This window comes from Hemiscyllium ocellatum, chromosome 37, assembly GCF_020745735.1.
Source record: "Hemiscyllium ocellatum isolate sHemOce1 chromosome 37, sHemOce1.pat.X.cur, whole genome shotgun sequence".
Taxonomy (NCBI): domain Eukaryota; kingdom Metazoa; phylum Chordata; class Chondrichthyes; order Orectolobiformes; family Hemiscylliidae; genus Hemiscyllium; species Hemiscyllium ocellatum.
In genome coordinates this window covers 27,532,670-27,551,987 of record NC_083437.1, presented here as the reverse complement: position 1 = coordinate 27,551,987, position 19,318 = coordinate 27,532,670, and the positions used below count along the sequence as shown (strand labels likewise).

Sequence of the window (19,318 nt, the reverse complement as noted above, 5' to 3'; positions counted from 1 at the left end):
TGAAGTGTAACAGAGCGTAGCTACAAACACAACAGCTCACACAGCACGGGTGTGTGATCTGCAAATACCTTCCCAATCGTAGACTCCTCTGACACCACTGCTTCAGCTACATTTTCCTCACAGAATATTCCAGATTGACCTTGTTCACTACAGACAATCTCAACATGTTTTATCCTCGCAGCTATTAACCCTGTGAACTCCTCCTCACACAATCCACCACCCCCCCCCCTGAAAAGGGTGGGATGTAACGCAAGATGGAAGCAAAAGCAGAAAGAAGTGAAATGGGAGCATGTCTGACAGTGCCTGGAAGAGAGAACTAAGATGAGGAGCAGTGAAGGTTTATACCTGGAGGATATACCAGGTATAAACCTTCACCGCTCCTCAAGTCCTACCTGCTCCAGAGATGTGTGATGACCGCTTTGGTCAGTTTAATCAAAAGTAACTAAGCCTTCACTGTGCCTACCCAAGATGCTAGAGACTAGAACAGGGCTCGGAGTTGCTGCAGCACTGCAGAGAAGGCAACCTGCTGAGAGTAGGCAGAGTGGGAGAGATGGATAGAAGAGGAGATTTGGGTTAGAGAGGGAATGAAGTTTGGGGAGGAACTTCTGTTGAACAGGAGTGTGCGAAACTGGGGAGAAAGGAGAAGTGGGGAGAGAAGGAATGGGGAGTGAGGGGAAACTGGTGGAGAGAAGGACAGCTAGGTTCACTTGTGCAACTCCTGGCTTTACTAGTGAAAGAGTTGCAAAAGTTCAAATAATTCCAGGGGCTTGGCCAGATTAAGATTATGACAGGAGAAGCATTTCTGTTGGAGAATGAGAAAGTGCCCGGTTGTGGCCATATCAGGTCTTTGGGCTACTGTTTCCTTCAGTAATTTTTATGACACAGTATGGAGTATATCAGAAAGAAAGTACATAGGACGGCTCCTGACTTTGCACAATGGTGTAAGACAAGTGACAGTGGGTTGGCCCTTGAATTACAGGTCAAGGAAATCAATGGAAATAAAGATGGAAGAGACATCCAGGTCCACAATGAGCCATTTTACATTATTGTCAAATGAGAGTGTACACAAGGCCATGAACACGTAAGCTGGCCATCACCCTTCAGTCTTTAGCAATCTGCTTCTACTTACTTTCTTCTTCCACCAAACTCCAGCAAACCAGCTCCTTCCTGAGTCCTCAGGTTCTTTCCCAGCCTGCAGTGTGAGCTCAAGTCATACAGCGTTAATGATATCAGCGCTCCCTACACACAGGAGAGAAACTGAATACTTCCCACGGTGTGCCGGCTGTGGGTCAGCCCCATGATTGAAGGACACGTTTGTGTCACATGGTTTCTGCTGTTTAAATAAATTCATTCACCCACAAATGAAATTAGTCCGTAACGTGACTGTTCATCTTTACAGACTCTTGGTGATGAGAAATTCACTCTTACTAATAAATTCGCAACACATTAATCACCAACAGCAACCAATGAAAGGCAACTCAGAAATGGAGGCTAAGATTTGGGGTTACACTTGCACACAGAAAGGCAAACAAAAACTTTCACATTTTTGGAATATTTCAAAGTGCGTTAAGCCAAATCAGAACTTTAGAAGTATAGTCATTTGTGTAATGTCGGAACTCTGTAACCAATTTGCACCCAGCAGGGTTCGATAAACTGTGCTCTGATAAGGGGCTGATTAACTGTTTCAGTAATGCTGGTTAAGCAATTGGATAACTTTGCTACTCTTTACTCAAAATTGCATCACAGAATTGTTTGCAATGACCTGAGAAAGTAAACAGGGCCAAAAGTACAAAGATGGTCACATCCAATAGACAGCACCTCTGACAATGCAGCTCTCCCTCAGTACTGCACGTGGGTATCAGCCTGGCCTACATGCATTCCTGATGAAGGGCTTATGCTCGAAATGTCAAATTCCCTATTCCTGAGATGCTGCCTGGCCTGCTGTGCTTTGACCAGCAACACATTTTCAGCTACATGCTCAAGGAACAGCATTTGAACTTTTAACTCAAAAGGTGAATCTGACTGCAACGAAAGTGCATCTCGGATGTACGTGCACGCTCCTAATGGGTGAGAAAGGAATATGGAGCCGGTAAAACAATAGCAACATTCCCTGCTCCATTTTGCAATGGGTTTTGGTCAATGAAAGCAGTTCCCAGTGGTCTTATTGTTAAATGTAAATCAGGGCTCAGTGAAGTACAGAGAGGTGTTAACCGGGTGAAGCCACAGGCTGATTCAGGCTCAACAGTGAAAGCGGTCTGCTGTAATCACAGCTAAGCGATCCCACAGTCAGCCTCGTCATGTTCCATTGTGAACAGCAGTGGGTCAGTACTAGTTTAAGGGAGGAAGAGGCTCTGTGATCATTCCCTGTTGCAATGCTGGGGGATCTCTGTAATGCTAAATACTAGGTTGAAACCATCTTCAGCTGATAGATCCGAGTTGATGAGCCACTTGGCATCATCCCGAGGTCTCCACGATCACAGATTTCAGTCTTCAGCCAAGTTGATTCTCTCTACATTCTGAAAAATGTGTTGCTGGAAAAGCGCAGCATCATAGGAGCAGGAGAATCGATGTTTTGGGCATAAGCCCTTCTTCAGGAATGTTTCCTGAAGAAGGGCTTATGCCTGAAATGTTGATTCTTCTGTCCTTTGATGCTGCCTGACCTGTTGCGCTTTTCCAGCAACACATTTTTCAGCTCTGATCTCCAGCATCTGCAGTCCTCACTTTCTCTCTACATTCTATCAAGAAACTGCTAAAGGTATTGGATACAGTAAAGGCCATGTCCTGACAACATCCCTGCTGTAGGAATGAAGACTTGTGCTCAAGAACTAGCTGTACTTTTGGCTAAACTACTCCAGTACAGCTATGACACTGACATCGATCCAACAATGTGGATGCCACTCAGGTTATGACCTGTCCACAAAAAGCAGGACAAATCCAACATGGCGAATTACTGCCCCATCAGTCTACCCATCAATCATCAGCAAAGTGATGGAAGGAATCATAGACAATGCCATCAAGCAGCAATTATTCACTAGAAACCCAAAGAAGATCGCAAGTGGTGATCTCAGCAACTCTGGCCCAGGGAAGGGGTTGAATGGATAGATTTTTAATTAGTTGATACGGGAATGATGGACCAGGCAGTCCCCTTCAAGTTTGTAAGATTCCATAACTTTAATACACTCCAAGGTAGCTAAAAGACATTTTTACTCTCATTTCATTTCCAAGCGAGTAGAATCACAAAAGAATCTCAGCTTTAAGGGGTGAAAAAAAACTAAAGAGAGGTTTGTTTGTCGGGAGAAAGAATAAAGACGACAGCTGTTGTGAGCACACATTCCAGAAAGATTTCTCACTGCCAGATCCAGCCTCTTCCCACCACTTTCAAGTCCACCGATCCCTCAAACATTTTATACATTTCAGTGTCGATCACTCAGTCTCTCTGGGGCCTTCTGAAAGATTGCAAACATTAAATCACTGTAGCACTCACATAGCCCAAAGTCTGTCCATTTCCTCCTAACCACGCAGGCAAGGGCCAGAGGACTCATTGTGGTAGCCTCGGAAATAAAGAAATGGCAGAGGACACCTGTCTCCAACCTAACTTCACCAAGTGCAACCGAGCATCATCAGTCCAAAGATATGCAGGTTAGGTGGATTAGCCATGCTAACTTCCTCCACAGTGTCCAACGATGTGCATGCTGGGAGAATTAGCTATGGGAAATGCAGGAGTATAGGTTAGGATGGGAAGGTGGGTCTGGGTGGAATGCTCTTCAGAGGGTCAGTGTAACTTGATGGGCTGAATGGCCTACTTCCACACTGCAGGGATTCAATGATTCTAAGTGCTACATTTGACAAATGATTTTCGTCAGAGATATGGAAATCGTGGAAACTGAGGTGGAGAACTATTGCTGGGGAAGCGTTTGACAGATAGCTGAGGCATGGTGCTGCCCTACAATGTGAGGTGTGGGAGGAATGGGTCTTGGTATGAGCTGCTCATTGCCTTTCAGCTACCTGCTCAATTTATTCAGGATAATTGTGTGTCAGCCATAACTCAGTCAGGGAGAGGCGCCGTCTCCACAGGACAGGTTAATGCTCTTCATCTCAGCCAGCATTCAGAGTCCTGAGCTTTGGAAGCTAAATGGTGGATGTACATGATCCCATCTCTATTTCAAATAACAGCAGGGAGTGTCCTATCCAAGATTTGTCCCTCAACAGACATCATCTCATTTCTCATGTTGCTATTTGTAGGATAAACTACTTAAACATACTATAATCTGTTGTTCCCCATTAGTGGTATTCCCAGTCTGGGTGCCTTCAGAATATACAGCTTGCGTTGAGATCTGCTATTTTGATTTTTTTTGTTGGTGGAGCTGTCTTTGGTGCACAACATCTTGCTCCAGTGTAAGAACACCACAGAGCCCTGCCTTAACTTAGGGCCTTGGTCAGGCCAGAGGGCCACATTAACAACTTTCCACAGTCCGGTTCTGGCCCATAGGTCTGTGTTTGCTGCCACAACAGCTGGTTCTTGTTGTTTTGAGTGGAGGTTCTGTCAAACCATCTTTCAAATTGTCAGTGAGAGTTGTTCTCTTCCAACTGTCTTGTTTCAAACAGGACATGCTGACATCAAAACAAGAAACACAGAAACTACACTGAAATCTCACAAGCCAAAAGCCTATGAAATGTTATGACTGAACTGACAAAACAGTGCAAGGTGAGAGGGGCAGAAGGTAGGACCCAAATAATTTATGTCCAAATGTACCCAGTAATGAGATCAAGGAAAGACTCCATCACAGAATCATACAATACAGAAGGAGGCCATTCAGTCTGCCATACATTTGCTAGCTCTTTAAAAGTTCTATTTCCCTTTTCTTTTCCATAGCCGTCTACCCTTTAAATATTTCCAACGCCCTTTTGAAAGCCCTGTTGAATTTGTGTCCACTGTCTCTGCCCTCCAACTTTTAGATATCACAAACTCATTGCATCAGGAGAAAACAGTGTGCCCATGTTGCCTCTGGCTCGTTTGCCGAAGACTTTAACTCTATCTTCTTGTTAACAACACTTCTGCCACTAGAACCAATTTCTCTTTACTCACTCAGAGCCATGAATTGTTTGTGAAGCCTCCTTCTGCCCAGCTCTCTGTCAATGTTCTTTAGGAACAATGGTTACAGTGCCATTTTAAACCCAAAGGGGAGAAATTTATTGATCCCACTCTCACAATGGGCTGTTCTATTCAAAGGGAAAAAGAGATGGAGAACCAACCTAAGGGTCAACTTCCAAATTACATTGTTTTCTGATAAGCTTCCCACACAATCTTAGAGTTCATTTAACTAACAGTTCTCTACATTGCAAACAGTTTGAATGTTGGGCTAAATTAGATTAGACTTACAGTGTGGAAACAGGCCCTTCGGCCCAACAAGTCCACACCGACCCGCCGAAGCGCAACCCACCCAGACCCCTACCTAACACTACAGGCAATTTAGCATGGCCAATTCACCTGACCTGCACATCTTTGGACTGTGGGAGGAAACCGGAGCACCCAGAGGAAACCCACGCAGACACGGGGAGCATGTGCAAACTCCACACAGTCAGTCGCCTGAGTCGAGAATTGAACCCGGGTCTCAGGCGCTGTGAGGCAGCAGTGCTAACCACTGTGCCACCGTGCCGCCCACATGTACACCCATTGGGGTGAAGAATGTCCTGTCAATGAGATGCAATAAAATGCAATAAAATCTAAGATTGTTGGCCAGTATTTACCTATTGCATAACTGAGCCATACAGACCCTTACAGTCCCTGATGAACAGCCTGCTCTCTGTTAATTTAGCTGATTTTACAGTGGGGCTGCACAACTGGCCTCAAACACAGAGTGGGAAATAAACTTGGTTCCTTCTCCTGATCACTGTCCCGTAAGTGAACATTAGATGAGGGCAGTATTTGGTTCAGCTCAAGTGTTCCCCACTGTCAAGTGCTCTGGCAACCTTCTCTGTCTAGCACACATAGGAATGAGTTGTTATTGGATGAGGTTTGGCACCTGAGAGACTATGCTCTGGCAGAATGTCAAATTGGCCTTTGGCAGCAGTACTCAGCGGTCTAGTAATCAATCCACGGGAAATGCGAAGGCAAACCCAACATTCTCTCATACTGAAGTCAACAGATTTGAAATGGAGGTCCATTCATTAAAGCTCATTTCCTGCTACTAGCAAAGACCAATTTGATCTCTAATACTGTCCAAACAATTGTGGGAGCTTTGGTGAATTTTAGCTTCATGAAGGTCCTGTGATACGCTGGGCATAATGCAGCCCTCTCCCTATGTAAAGTGGTTGTGTTTATTATATCTATGCAGTTTGCAGGATAGATTAGATTACTTACAGTGTGGAAACAGGCCCTTCGGCCCAACAAATCCACACCGACCCGCCAAAGCGCACCCACCCATACCCCTACATTTACCCCCTTACCTAACACTAGGCAATTTAGCATGGCCAATCCACCTGGCCCGCACATCTTTGCGACTGTGGGAGGAAACCGGAGCACCCAGAGGAAACCCACGCAGACACGGGGAGAATGTGCAAACTCCACACAGTCAGTCGCCTGAGGCGGGAATTGAACCCTGATCTCTGGCGCTGTGAGGGAGCAGTGCTAACCACTGTGCCACCGTGCCGCCCACATGGATAGAAACTGGCCTTTGCTGAGGTTTCCTGAAACAGCTCCCTGGAGCCTTGTTGTAATCATAGAACTAACAAACAGATCCCTGCACAACTTGTTGCTTATTCATTCACTATACGTACCACTAGATAATTGTTAAAAGCTTATCAAAGCTTTGACTGTCAGTGGACCAAACCACTTCCCTATTCATTCCCACAGTAGAGCAACCCAATAGATTTCAACCTCTCCCCATTCACTTCCATTATACACTGTCTCTTTCTGATGGACAAAAACGTGACTGGGAAGAGAGAATGGAAGGCCTCTATATAAGGGTTATTGAAGAGATTTGGAGGGTCTTGGAAAGCCCATTTATACACAGACAGAGTAAGCCATGGGGCCAAACTCAGCAAAACAGGTAATAATGACTCATTGGTTCATTTCTCTGGACAATGCCTTGACTAATCAGAGTTAACTTGCCTGGTTTGAAATTTGAACCATGCCTGGACGTTCATTGTCAATCATTGTAAACGGATACATTATCCATGGCAATGTCTCTTCCAATCAGACTCCACTTGACAACTAATCAACATTTTCCTCGCATAAGGAAGGAATGTTGGGGTTTCTTCCCCCTTAAATTGATAATCTTGTGAATTGCCCTGATGAGTGCAAGGCAAAAAGGTTTAAGGAAGTGTGTCTTTTTTTTCCAGCAATATCCAAGTTCTTACTCTAACAGACTTTCCAGCCTTGCTGAGACTGAGTAATAATGTTTAGTCTTGTTAGAACTAACATTGTCACAGGAAACAGAGCAATACAGTTTGAAGTATATCAGGTGGAAAACGTCAGCACCTCTCAGTAGTCAATATGGTATCTCTCCCTGTGTCAGTGACATTGAAAGTGCTGTGGTTTCTCTTCTTTTAGGTAAATAGAGTAATTATGATACAGGGGAAGCCATTCAGCCCATTGAGTCCATGTCAGCTCACTGTAGAGCAACCCTGTCAGTTTTATTCCCTGCTCTATCCCAGGACTCTTAAGTATTTTATTTCTATCAGTATCCATCCAATGTCCTTTAAAATCATTGAAGAACTCCACTTCTATCCCCTTTGTAGGTAGTGGGTTGCAGGTTATTACCACTAACAGTGTACACGTAAGATCCCCCTGCATCTCTTCGCAAAATCCTAAATTTGTGTTCCCTAGTCCTTATAACATTAGCTACTGGGAACAGTCACCAATTTTTAAACCTGTCCTAAATCTACCTCCATATAAATCTTCCCTCAATCTGCTTTGGTGAGTTGAAAAAGGTAGTAAGATATGCTGATGCATCAGGCCTCCTAGAGTATAAAAGACCTATTGGATTGAATGCCTTATCACTGTGCTGTAGACTCTAGACACAACATGATGTTACTTGGTGAACTCACCTGGACTCGTGCCTCTGTGAGTTTGGTTCTCTGGGCCAACTCCTCTCTGGTGTAGATATCTGGGTAGTGGGTCCTCTCAAAGGCTTTCTCCAACTCCTCCAGCTGCTCTGCAGTAAACGTGGTGCGACTGCGACGTTGCTTTCGTTTCAGCGGGAGATCAGGCTCCGATTCCACGTCCGAGGTCCCATCATCCAAGCGATTGCCTGTTGAGGAGTAAAAGGAAAAAGAGTCAGGATTGTATGGGGTTCAAAGAATGACATAGGCAACTTCTTCCTTGAAGGTGTCTAGGGACCCAACCAAAATAAGATGGACCACAGACAGGTCTGGGTTAGATTGAGGGACAGTCCAATCTATGGTGTTTCTAATCAGAGATAGATAGATAGAAACTTCCTTTGAAGGCACAGTATGACTATCCTCCCATGACCTCTCATGGAAGGACCAACATGAGCAATAGTAAAATATCAGGTAATTTCCTTGTAAATCAGGTAGAGTGTCAAGGGAAATTTCACCCCTTCCTTCCCATGCCATAGATACAATACATACTATTTACATGGCACAATATTGATACCATGGCAATGTTTCCTAGCTCCAAAGCAAGTCTGATTGATGTGACAGTAACCAGTGTCTCATGAACAATTGTTACTGAAGCAGTCAAGCTGTTCTGAGCCAAATCTGAATCCCAAGCCACGACCAGACCCAGTCTGAATGAGCCAGAGTGAAGGATCCACTGGAAAACAGCTAGGATGAAGGAGCCAGTTTGAGGAATCCAGTACAAATGACCCTGTATGCTTGATCAATGCCCATGATCCAGTGTGAAGCATCTCGTTGGAACCAACCCTTGTTGTTTCCACAAAAGCCATCCCCTCGATGGAGCCTCACTCTGATCCAATGTGATGGCTGTTGGAAAACACCAGCAGACTAGAGGGTGAATCACACGTGAACCAGATCCTGACCTCAGGGTACAAATCTGGGGCATATTCCAGACTGGCAACAGGAAGGGGCTGATGGGGGATTGTAGCCTTTACCATTGCCCAGCTGAGATCAGCTAACTTCAGTCTGGACTGGACAGTCTGAGTAGAGTGTGGTGCTGGAAAAGCACAGCTCTTTCCTGATGAAGGGCTTATGCTCGAAACGTCGATTCTCTTGCTCCTTGGATGCTGCCTGACCTGCTGTGCCTTTCCAGCAACACACTCTAGCCTCTGATCTCCAGTATCTGCAGTCCTCATTTTCTCCTACTGGACAGTCTGAATCTGGAATCTTTGAGTACATCAAACCTTTGGGGGATTACAATGTAAGTAGAGTTACATCTCATTAAACAGAATCATTAAAATGCTGTCTGTCTCTCCAACAAATATGTACATTATGCAATATTTTCTTTCTACAATTCTACAAAGATTAGACTGGTTGAATTAAACCCTGATGGGGTAAATGTCAGATCCAGCCCTTCTCGAATAATGAAGAATATTTATTTTTGTCATGGACTGGTTGCTGTAGGGCTCCTGTGCAGACCAGTCACAGCCTGTTAACATTTCTCAGCCTCACCATCACCATCAGGGTGACGCTGGAGGCTTTACCACATCAACAAGTTGTGATGAAGGGTTGTACAGCAATGATGAACCAAGTACACTGAATTCCTCTGATTCTTTCTCCCAAGTGTATCCTCTCTGGACTATGCTGTACCCTGGTGGATTACTGGGGAACACTTGGCCCCTGTAGCTGCCAGTGCTCCTGGTGTGGCAAAGGCAAGCCAATATTAGCAGGTTATTTGACCAAGTGAGGCATCACAGCCATCCCACACCTGTCCACATCCAAGACACAGGCACAGAGAACTCCCCACAGGAGTTTCTGGATAATGATCGAAAGAGGGAACCTTGGCTGATTTTCCCCTCCCTAACCTGGGGGCTCGTCAACTGCTAAACTGATGGAGATCACTAATTAAGAACTGGCAACACATCAAGCCTTCCCATCACCATAATGTTATCTGTATAACACATACCCTTCACTTTAACATTGTGATATAACACACACCCCTCACCATAACACACTGATGTATAGATACTTTACTGTAATAATCTGATATAACACACACCCCTCATTGTAGCACACTGATATAACATACACCCTTCACACTAACACACTATGTAATACGCACCCTTCATAGTAGCACACTGATATAACATGCACCCCCAGGATAACACACTTAATTTGCACCCCTCACCCTAACACACTGATTTCACACACACTCACCATAACACACATCCCTCAGTTTAGTACTCTGAAATCGATATACATGCCAGACAGTGACATTGTACTCTATCACACACATTGTAACATTAAACTTACCAGAAATAACAAATTGAGCATGAATTAAGAGAAAATGCACATCTCTCACTTGAAGCCTTCCCAATGCGTCTCCCACTTCCTCCGATTAATTTAAAAAGTGCCCACAATGTCAGGCTACATTCCCCCGAACTAGTTAGAAGCAAGTCCATGAATCCTCTTAGTCAGAAACTCCCTTGTCCTCAAGTCCAAATGTGAACTTGCATCTACAGAACCCGCCACCAGGAGGCGACAGCACCTCCCAGCTCATGTTGATTATTGCTGCTGATCTGCCCCCCGTGTAAACTCGCAATACCCCGCTCTGAGCGGCTACCAGGGTAAAGTTGCAAGTTCGGTTCCTGTTCCCCTTTGACATTTCTTCGGAAAACAGCTGGAAGTCGCCAAGGATCAGATCCCTCTGTGACTTGCCAAAGGAAGCGAAATGAAAATTAGAAGCGAGGAGGCAGAGGGGTTAGAGCCTGGAGGATTAGACTAAAATATATAAGCAAAGGGCTTAAAATGTAACCGTCCTTCAAATTCAATTTGAGAGTGGCGAGGAAGCTGTAAACAATGTTTGCAGGTGTGATGTGGTCATTTGTGAGGCTGAGAGTGGAGAAATTACTGCTTTGTGAAGCAGTCTACCGTGAACAAATGTGTAAATTAGTGAGTACACGTCAAGCAGCCGGGGCACATTCTCCAATAATAAACCCAAACAAGTCCCAGCGTCATTACAGGGATGTCTGCGCTGGAGGAGGTTGCTGCAGTAAGGATTACGGGAAAATACATCTCTTGGTAAATTGGGGGGGGGAGTGGAGTTGGAGGGGGGATAGTGTGCGGAAATTGGGGCCAAGAGACGGAGCGAATCAGCGATCGACCGTGAAGTTTAATTAAACAAGGTGTTAAGGGATTAGGTGAAACCGGTCATTATAGACCCACTCAGGGGCTCCTCAAGAACTGAAAGATGCTGCTTCAGCTTGGAGAGGGAGCTGTGGCCGGCTGGAGACATGTGGGTGCATTAATGAAACCAAATTACACAAGAGCCCCCCCCCCCCCCCCCCCCAGTAACATCATCCCTGAGTCGGGTTTTGTTCTCACAAGGTGACTCTGGCCCTCACTTGCTCACTGTCCCAGGCTCTTCCCCCGTCCCACCCCGAGACAGTGTCTCAGGTTTCACAGCTGGTGCCGTTCCTGAGCTCGGGCGCTCACAAAACCCTGCTCTTGAAGACTTGCATTTATATAGCGCCTTTCCAGACCGCAGGCTGCCCCAGGAGTGCTTCGGGAAGGAATTAAGTCTGAAGCACAGTTGCTCCTTCAAAGTAGCCGTCACAGCCAGTTTCCACAATCGCAATTGTGTTAGGGGGCGTTGAGGGATAAACATCCAGCAGAGAGAACACAAAAGCAAAAAAAAACTGGAGTTGTGAAAATATTAAAAAATAGTGCTGGAGAAACTCAGCAGGTCTCATAAAATCGTTGGGGAGAAAACCGGTGATAATGTTACAAGCCCAAAATTACTTCCTCAAAACATAAAAGCCGAAAGAAGTGTGGATGCTGTAAATCAGAAACAAAAACAGAAATTGCTGGAAATGCTCAGCAGGTCTGGCAGCATCTGTGAAGAGGAATCAATGTTAATGTTTCAGGTGGTGTGAGCCTTCTGTGTTTCTCTCTGCACAGATGCTGTCAGACTCACTCAGTCTCTCCTTTTCTACCAGGGGTATCTCTGCTGTACTTTGAAATTGTCGAGAATGTGTTGCTGGAAAAGCACATCAGGTCAGGCAGCATCCAAGGAGCCCAGCTCTTACCCGAAACACGGATTCTCCTGCACCTCGGATGCTGCCTGACCTGCTGTGCTTTTCCTTCAACACATGCTGAACTCTGGGCTCCAGCATCTGCAGTCCTCATTTGCTGCTGTACTTTGAAATAGTTCCATCGATATCCATCTGAGATATCAGACAGAGACTCGGTTTGACATCACATCTGAAAGGAAAGACAGAACTTCCAACAGTGGAGTACTCCCTCAGTATCACAGAGGAACGTCGGCTAGATTTTTATGTTTAAGTCCTCAATTGGGATGCGGACTGACTGCTACCAAATGAGCCACAACTGATCTCAGAGTGTGAGAACACAGTGGTGGAGCTGTGAGGGGGTCAGAGTCGGTGGGGTGGGGCCGTGGAATAGCTCAGTACCATTCTGATCAATGCTTCTCAGTTCAAGGTGCACTCAGGAAGTTGGATCTCATTGGGAAAAAGAGGCCTCAGAGGGATGAGGGTCTAGATGATGAGAAGCTCTCTGGTTTCAGGTCAGTATCACTGCAGTGGAAACTCACCTTGGGTAGGAGAACAAAACAGACGTCTTCAGATGAACTACTAGTTCTGCTACTCAGTCAAGAGATATCAATAGTTCCATTTCCATGCCAGAACCAGGATTTAGAAACATTGAAGAAAGTTAAACAATAATTTAGTAGATAATGTCAGAACTGAGAGAGTAAGCCCAACAGCAGCCAGAGGTACCAGCAGGGAAGATTGGACAGTCTCTCCAAACTGCCAGGGTGACCTGATTGAAGTCTTTATGATGATGAAAGGAGTTGATTGGGTAGATGTTTCCACTTGGGGGTGACACCAGTACTCGAGGCTATAGATAGAATAAGTGAAAGAGGAAATTCTGCAGTAACCCGGATACTGAGATGGTGAGGGGAATATGGAACTCGCTGCAATGTGAAGTAGTTGAGGTGAATCATGTAGACCCAGTTATGGGGAAGCTAGAGAAACAGTTAAAGCAGAAAGGATGAAAGATGTTGGGGGGGGCGGCATGAAGTAAGGCAGTAAGAAACGTGTTTGTCGAATGGCCTGCTCACTGTAAATGTGTTGCTGGTTAAAGAACAGCAGGTTAGGCAGCATCCAAGGAACAGGAAATACAACGTTTCGGGCCAGAGCCCTTCATCAGGCTCTGGCCCAAAACGTCAAATTTCCCGTTCCTTGGATGCTGCCTAACCTGCTGTTCTTTAATCAGCAACACATTTTCAGCTCTGATCTCCAGCATCTGCAGACCTCACTTTTTGCTCACTGTAAATAGCATGTTAATCTATCAACAGAACTAAAAATGAGGCGGTGTTTATAGTATAGCCAATATGATATAGCCCACATGACTGACCCCCCTCCCCGACTTCACACTGCATCCCAGCTTAACAATTTATGTTTCTACTCAGTGTTCTACTCAGTGACATTCTGCTGACAGAAAGAGTGAACTGTCACCTTTCATGTACTCTGTACTACCCTGTACCTAACCAGGAAACCCATCACTGTGCTGTAAGTGGGTCAACTAGCTCATTGGTTCGGGATACTTTATCCGGCCTGAACCAGCCGAGTAGTGTTTCCAGTTTTGGATGACTATCCAATCTGTGGAAGTTGGGCTGGAGGGGATCAGTCTCAGCTATGATGCCCTTCAATGGTTGAATGCCTGATTAGAACTCACCATCATGTGTGTAGAAGAAATTAGAGGGTGACTCGTGTCCTGGGGGAGTGAGGCAGCTTTGGGCATAAAATTGGAGAATAAAAATGTTAAGGGGAAAGGGAGTTAAGTATATGCAGAGTGAGCAGATGATGGAGCTGACACCATTACCCTCTCACTCCAGTCTGTACAGCAACAGATGAAATGTCCATCAAACTCAGGCTCTGCTTTCCTTTCACATCTTCAAACCCTTTATCTTTACCAGTGTCTGACCTTACCGCAGGCCCAGAGCTAATGGGGCCTCAGTCAGTCCCTCACCACATCTGTGAAATCTATTAAAGGCCTTCACTCCATATTCATTGCTGCAGGATACAGCCAGGGGGCCTGGGTAGGAGTGGACCGAAGGAGGTGGATGCAGACAGATAGAGAGAAAGAGAGTGGGGCAGAGGCAGACTGAGGGAAAGAAAGATATAATGAGAGGGACAGGGAGAGAGAAAAGAACAGAAACAAATGGACAGAGCCATATGAACAAACAGAAAGTGATAGATACAGACAGACATAGAGATAAAAATAGGAGACAGAATAAGAAAGAGCAAGACACAGGAGACAGATACAGAGATTCAAAGATAGAGATGCGGATACAGAGAAAAAGGCAGCAAGACAGAAGGAGAGAGTTCGAGAAGCAGGTCAGGTACAGAGAGAGGCAGACAAGCAGAAAGTCAGCACAGAGAGGTACGTGGACTGGTGTGGAATCTGCAGGCTGTCTTGTTCATTATTTTCTAACTAAGTGAGGAAAAAGTGGTGTGTCTGAAAAATTCTGTATTAACCCAGCACACAAACTTGCAGAAACTAACAGTGAAACAAAGTCCTAGTTTTAGACAGTAAAAATCACTTCGGAAATCATCGGCATTTTAAAAAAACCCACAAGGAGCAGTATAAATTGTTGTTCTAGCTGAAGTGAATGAAAACACTCGAGTCTTTTATTTTTTGTGTTGATAATAGTTTCTTTTGAAGGATGAGGAATCAGGGCCTTCAACTGAGCAGTTGGACCTCCTCCCTTTTAGCACACAAAAACCTGGCACCATTTGGCTTTTAATAGCTCTTGTCATGTGTGCTGTGTGCACTCTGATTTTTTTGTCTCACCTAGGACAAAACAGAGGCCTGAGGACCCTTTCAGCACTCTGCGGCCTGCACCTTAGGGGTCCATTAGTGAGTGAATACAGCACTGACAAACCCGTGCAACCCAATGTGATATCTATAAACGCTGACATATTTACTCGATGTGGTGCTCTGTGAAGGAAGGTGCTGGCTGAATATTAAAACATTAAGCAGCAGGGGGTGGGATCACAGGGTCTAAGGCTGTTTGAGGCATAACAAAGGTACCTGCTCTTCAGGCCTAGTGGCTAAGACAGGCTGTCATTATGACTGGCTCCGAGACCCTTTTCACATTTACAGCCTTTCCATTGATTTGTTTTTGCTTTTTATTTGAGGGTCGGGGGAGTTGTCGGTGTGGAGGAGGTTGGGAAATGAAAGTTTAAAATGACGCTGTGAAATTTTTCTGCACTGGTAACCAGGCTTAGCTTTTAACCCCTTCTCAGCAGGAGCTTGGGTTTGGCAGTTACAGAAGCAGAGCCAGGCATCTCGTTTGGTCAGGGAGTCGGTCTGGATGTAAGTTGGTATAAGCAGGTTGGAACTGATGCAACCTTGCATATCATCACTAACTTTCCTTCCCCTCCAACCCCCTCCCTCTCCACCAATGACATAAAGTACCAGCTGCCAAGAATCAAAGGATGAACAGTTTGCAGCTGAGTCCAGGACAATTCAATGATGGGACTTACACAAGTATTCCAGGGCCCCTTCATCTGCGCCATAACTTGTTGATTTTAATTTGTTCTGAGTTCCCCTCCCTATCCACCCCACACAATGCACACACACACACACACACACACACACTCTCAAACATTAATAGACAAACACACACATACATTCAGACAGGCAGAAACAGACGCACACAGCATGCACACACACGCACACACACATGCACACACACATACACGCACGCATGCACACACACACACGCACACACGCACACACACATGCGCACACACACACACGCACACACTCACACACACTCACACAGGTGTATAGCACAGACAGACATAAGCAGAGCTTGATGAAGTTATTCATGCTGTCTTGGAATTAATGTCTACACTCTTGTCTTGTCACTTTCCTACTTGGGGAAGTGCAGCTGGGAATATTGCATGGAACATGCAACAAAGAAATGAGGTTTTTTGGCCCATTAAATCAATACTGGTGTTTATGTTCCAGGCAAATCCTCTTCTGCCTTACTTCCTCCCATCCCATCAATATAACCTTCTATTCCTTTCTTCTTCATGAATTTATTTAACTTGCTCTTCATTGCATTTTTGGTATTAACCTCAACCACTCCATGAGGTAGTTGTGTATCACTGTGGATAAAGAGGTTTCCCCTTGAATTTATGATTTAATTTATAGGTGACTACTTTCCATTTGTGGCCCCTTATTCTGGTCTCACCAGCGAGTGGAAATATCTTCGCTTTCTCTAACCTATCAAACCGTTTTATCATCTTAAATACCTCTATCAGATTAACCTTCCACTTCCTGTTTATTTAGAGCAAAGAGTCCCAACCTGTTCAATATTATCTAATAGATCTAAGCTCTCAGTTTTGGTGTCGCTCTGGTAAATCATATTTTGCACCTTTTCCAGTGCTTCTGTACCCTTTTAATACTATAGAGACCAGTACTGTTCATAGTAATCAAAGAGTGATCCAACCACGTTCAAGAAACATTTAACATAACTTTTCTGTTATCAGTTTTATTCTTCTAGAAATGAATCCCACTCACTTATATAATTGACCATTGCATGAAACCTGCAAGATTAATGATGTTTACAATTGTACTTACCTACGCACTCCGCATTCCTCTGCTACTCCATCTTATTTAGGATGGGCCTAAAGGAATGTCCTTTCAGAGAGTCAACATCAGGATAATGGGACAGATAGTCACCTCCTGCACTGTATAATTCTATGAACCTTAAATACCAATGCCCCAAAAAGTAAGCAGAACTTTTAAACGAGCTTGGATAGAATTAAATTTCATCTGCGTTGAACCTTGTGTCTGGGTGTGTATTCAGATATGTGAGTGTCTGCACCCGCAGTCCTTGTGATGATTTACAGATATATTAGATTACTTTACCCGTTGGTGCCAGTGCTGAGACACTGGCATTCCCATTCATCTTTTTGTAACCCAGTGTTTTCTTTCTGTGTATCACTATTCCCTGAGCAGACATCAACCTCACTGCTGCTATCCACACCAAATTCCACTCACAGTCCAGACACATTCAATGAGCTGAGAATGTTGTCAATGATCCTGATGGATTTAGCACGGAGATCAAAAATACCAGCGTGCTCAATCTCATTTGGGACAGTGAGCAGGGCGATGATATCAGTGTCTCTATCTCCTGCAGTGGGGAGGAGAAAATTAACTAGGGTCCTGATCATTATCTTGTGTCCCCACTGGAAACTGTGTATGTGCGTGCATGTAATTGAATGCGTGAGAGTGTGTATATCTGAGATTGATTGTGTGCGTGCACGTGTGTGTGTAGGGGTGTAATTGAATGCGAGTGTCTGTGTATTTTATTTATTCACAGGATGTGGGCATCCCTGGCCACGCCAGCAATTATTACCCATCCCGAATTACTCAGAGGGCAGTTAAATGTCATTCACTTTGCTGTGGGTCTGGAGTCACATGTAGAACAGACCAGATAAGGATGACAGTTACTTTCCCTCAAGGGCATTAGTGAACCAGATGAGTTTTACCTGACAATCATTGATTAGACACCTAATTCCAGATATTTATTGAGTTCAAATTCCATCAGTTGCCATGCCAGGATTTGAACATGGATCCCCAGAACATTATCTGGGTTTCTGGATTCATCGTCTAGTGATAATCAATATGTGATTGAATGTATGTGTGTGATGGAATGTGTATGAGTGAATATGACTGTGTATGATTGAATGTGAGTATGTGTGTGTAATTGAATGTTAATATGTGCAAATGAGTGTGTGTGTAATTGAATGTGAGTGTGATTGAGTTTGTGTGTGTGGTTGGATGTATGTAATTGAATGTGTGTGTGATTGAATATCAGTGTGTACCACTGAGTATGAATGCATCTGTGTGCTTGAATTTGAACGTGTGTGTGATCAAAAGTGAGTGTATATGGAGATGCGATAGGTGGACTATTAATCCAGAAACTCAGCTAATCTTCTGGGGACCCTGATTTGAAATCAATGAAAAATATCTGAAATTAGGAATCTACTGATGACCATGAAACCATTGCTGATTGTTGGAAAAACACATCTGATTCACTGATGTCCTTCAGGGAAGGAAATCTGCCATTCTCATCTGGTCTAGCTTACATGTGATTCCAGACCCACAGCAATGTGATTGACAATCAATGGCCTAGCAAGCACTCAGTGCCAATTGTTAGAAAATCTCAACAAAGAAATGAAACCAGACAAATCACCTGGTATCAGCCTAGGCACCAGGAAGGACAACAGCAGAAACTGCCCTGTCAACCCTGCAAACACTGATTACCACGTACTATCCTCCCTCAGCTGATGAATCAATACTCACCCATGTTGAACAACACTTGGGGGACAAGGGCACAAAACGCACTCCATGTGGGGGATTTCAATGTCCATCAAGAGTGGTTCAGCAGTAGCACTACTGACTGAGCTGCTATACTGGGTCTGTGGCAGATGGTGAGGGAACCAACAAGAGGAAAAAAAAAACATACTTTGCCTCAACCTTATCAAACTGCCAGCTGCAGATGCCCTTTTCCATGACAGTATTGGTAAGAGCAACTACCGCATAGTCCTCATGGAGATGAAGTCCTGCCTCCACATTGAGAATGACCATTCTCGTGCTGTGTGGCACTCCCATTGTGCTATGTGGGACAGACTTCAACCAAATCCAGCAAATCAAGACTGGGCACCCATGAGGTGCTGTGGACCATCAACAGCAATAAAGTTGTACTCCAGCACAATCTTCAACCTCATGGCTTGACATATCTCCCATTCAACCATTACCATCAAGCCATGGGATCTACTCTGGTTCAATGAGGAGTGCTGGCGGGAATAACAGGAGCAGCACAAGGCATAACTCAATATGAGACGTCAACGTGGTGACGTTACCAGATGGAACTACTTAAATGCCAAACAGCATAAGCAGCAAGTAGTACATAGAGCTAAGCAAGCAAACTTACAGCCATCAGATCAGATCTAAGCCTGCAGCCCTGCCACATCCAGTGGTGAAGGATGGTGGACAATTAAACAAATTACTGGAGGAGGAGGCTCCACCAATAGCCCCATCCTCAATAATGGAAGAGTCCAACACATCAGTGCAAAAGATAAGGCTAAAGCATCCACAACAATTCTCAGCCTAAAGCGTCGAGTGGATGATCTTT

The 19,318-nt window shown here is 44.7% G+C and overlaps 1 protein-coding gene across 6 annotated transcripts in view; it reads right to left on the bottom strand.

Annotated features, from left to right (window-relative positions):
• The window catches only part of LOC132833688 (paired box protein Pax-7), a 214,967-nt gene that overhangs the window by 131,609 nt on the left and 64,040 nt on the right, over positions 1 to 19,318 (bottom strand). For all 6 annotated transcript variants that reach the window (XM_060852163.1, XM_060852166.1, XM_060852167.1 and 3 more), the window contains one exon: positions 8,050 to 8,252. In XM_060852163.1, the coding sequence (XP_060708146.1) occupies positions 8,050 to 8,252 (203 nt within the window). The remainder of the gene's footprint in view (positions 1 to 8,049; positions 8,253 to 19,318) is intronic.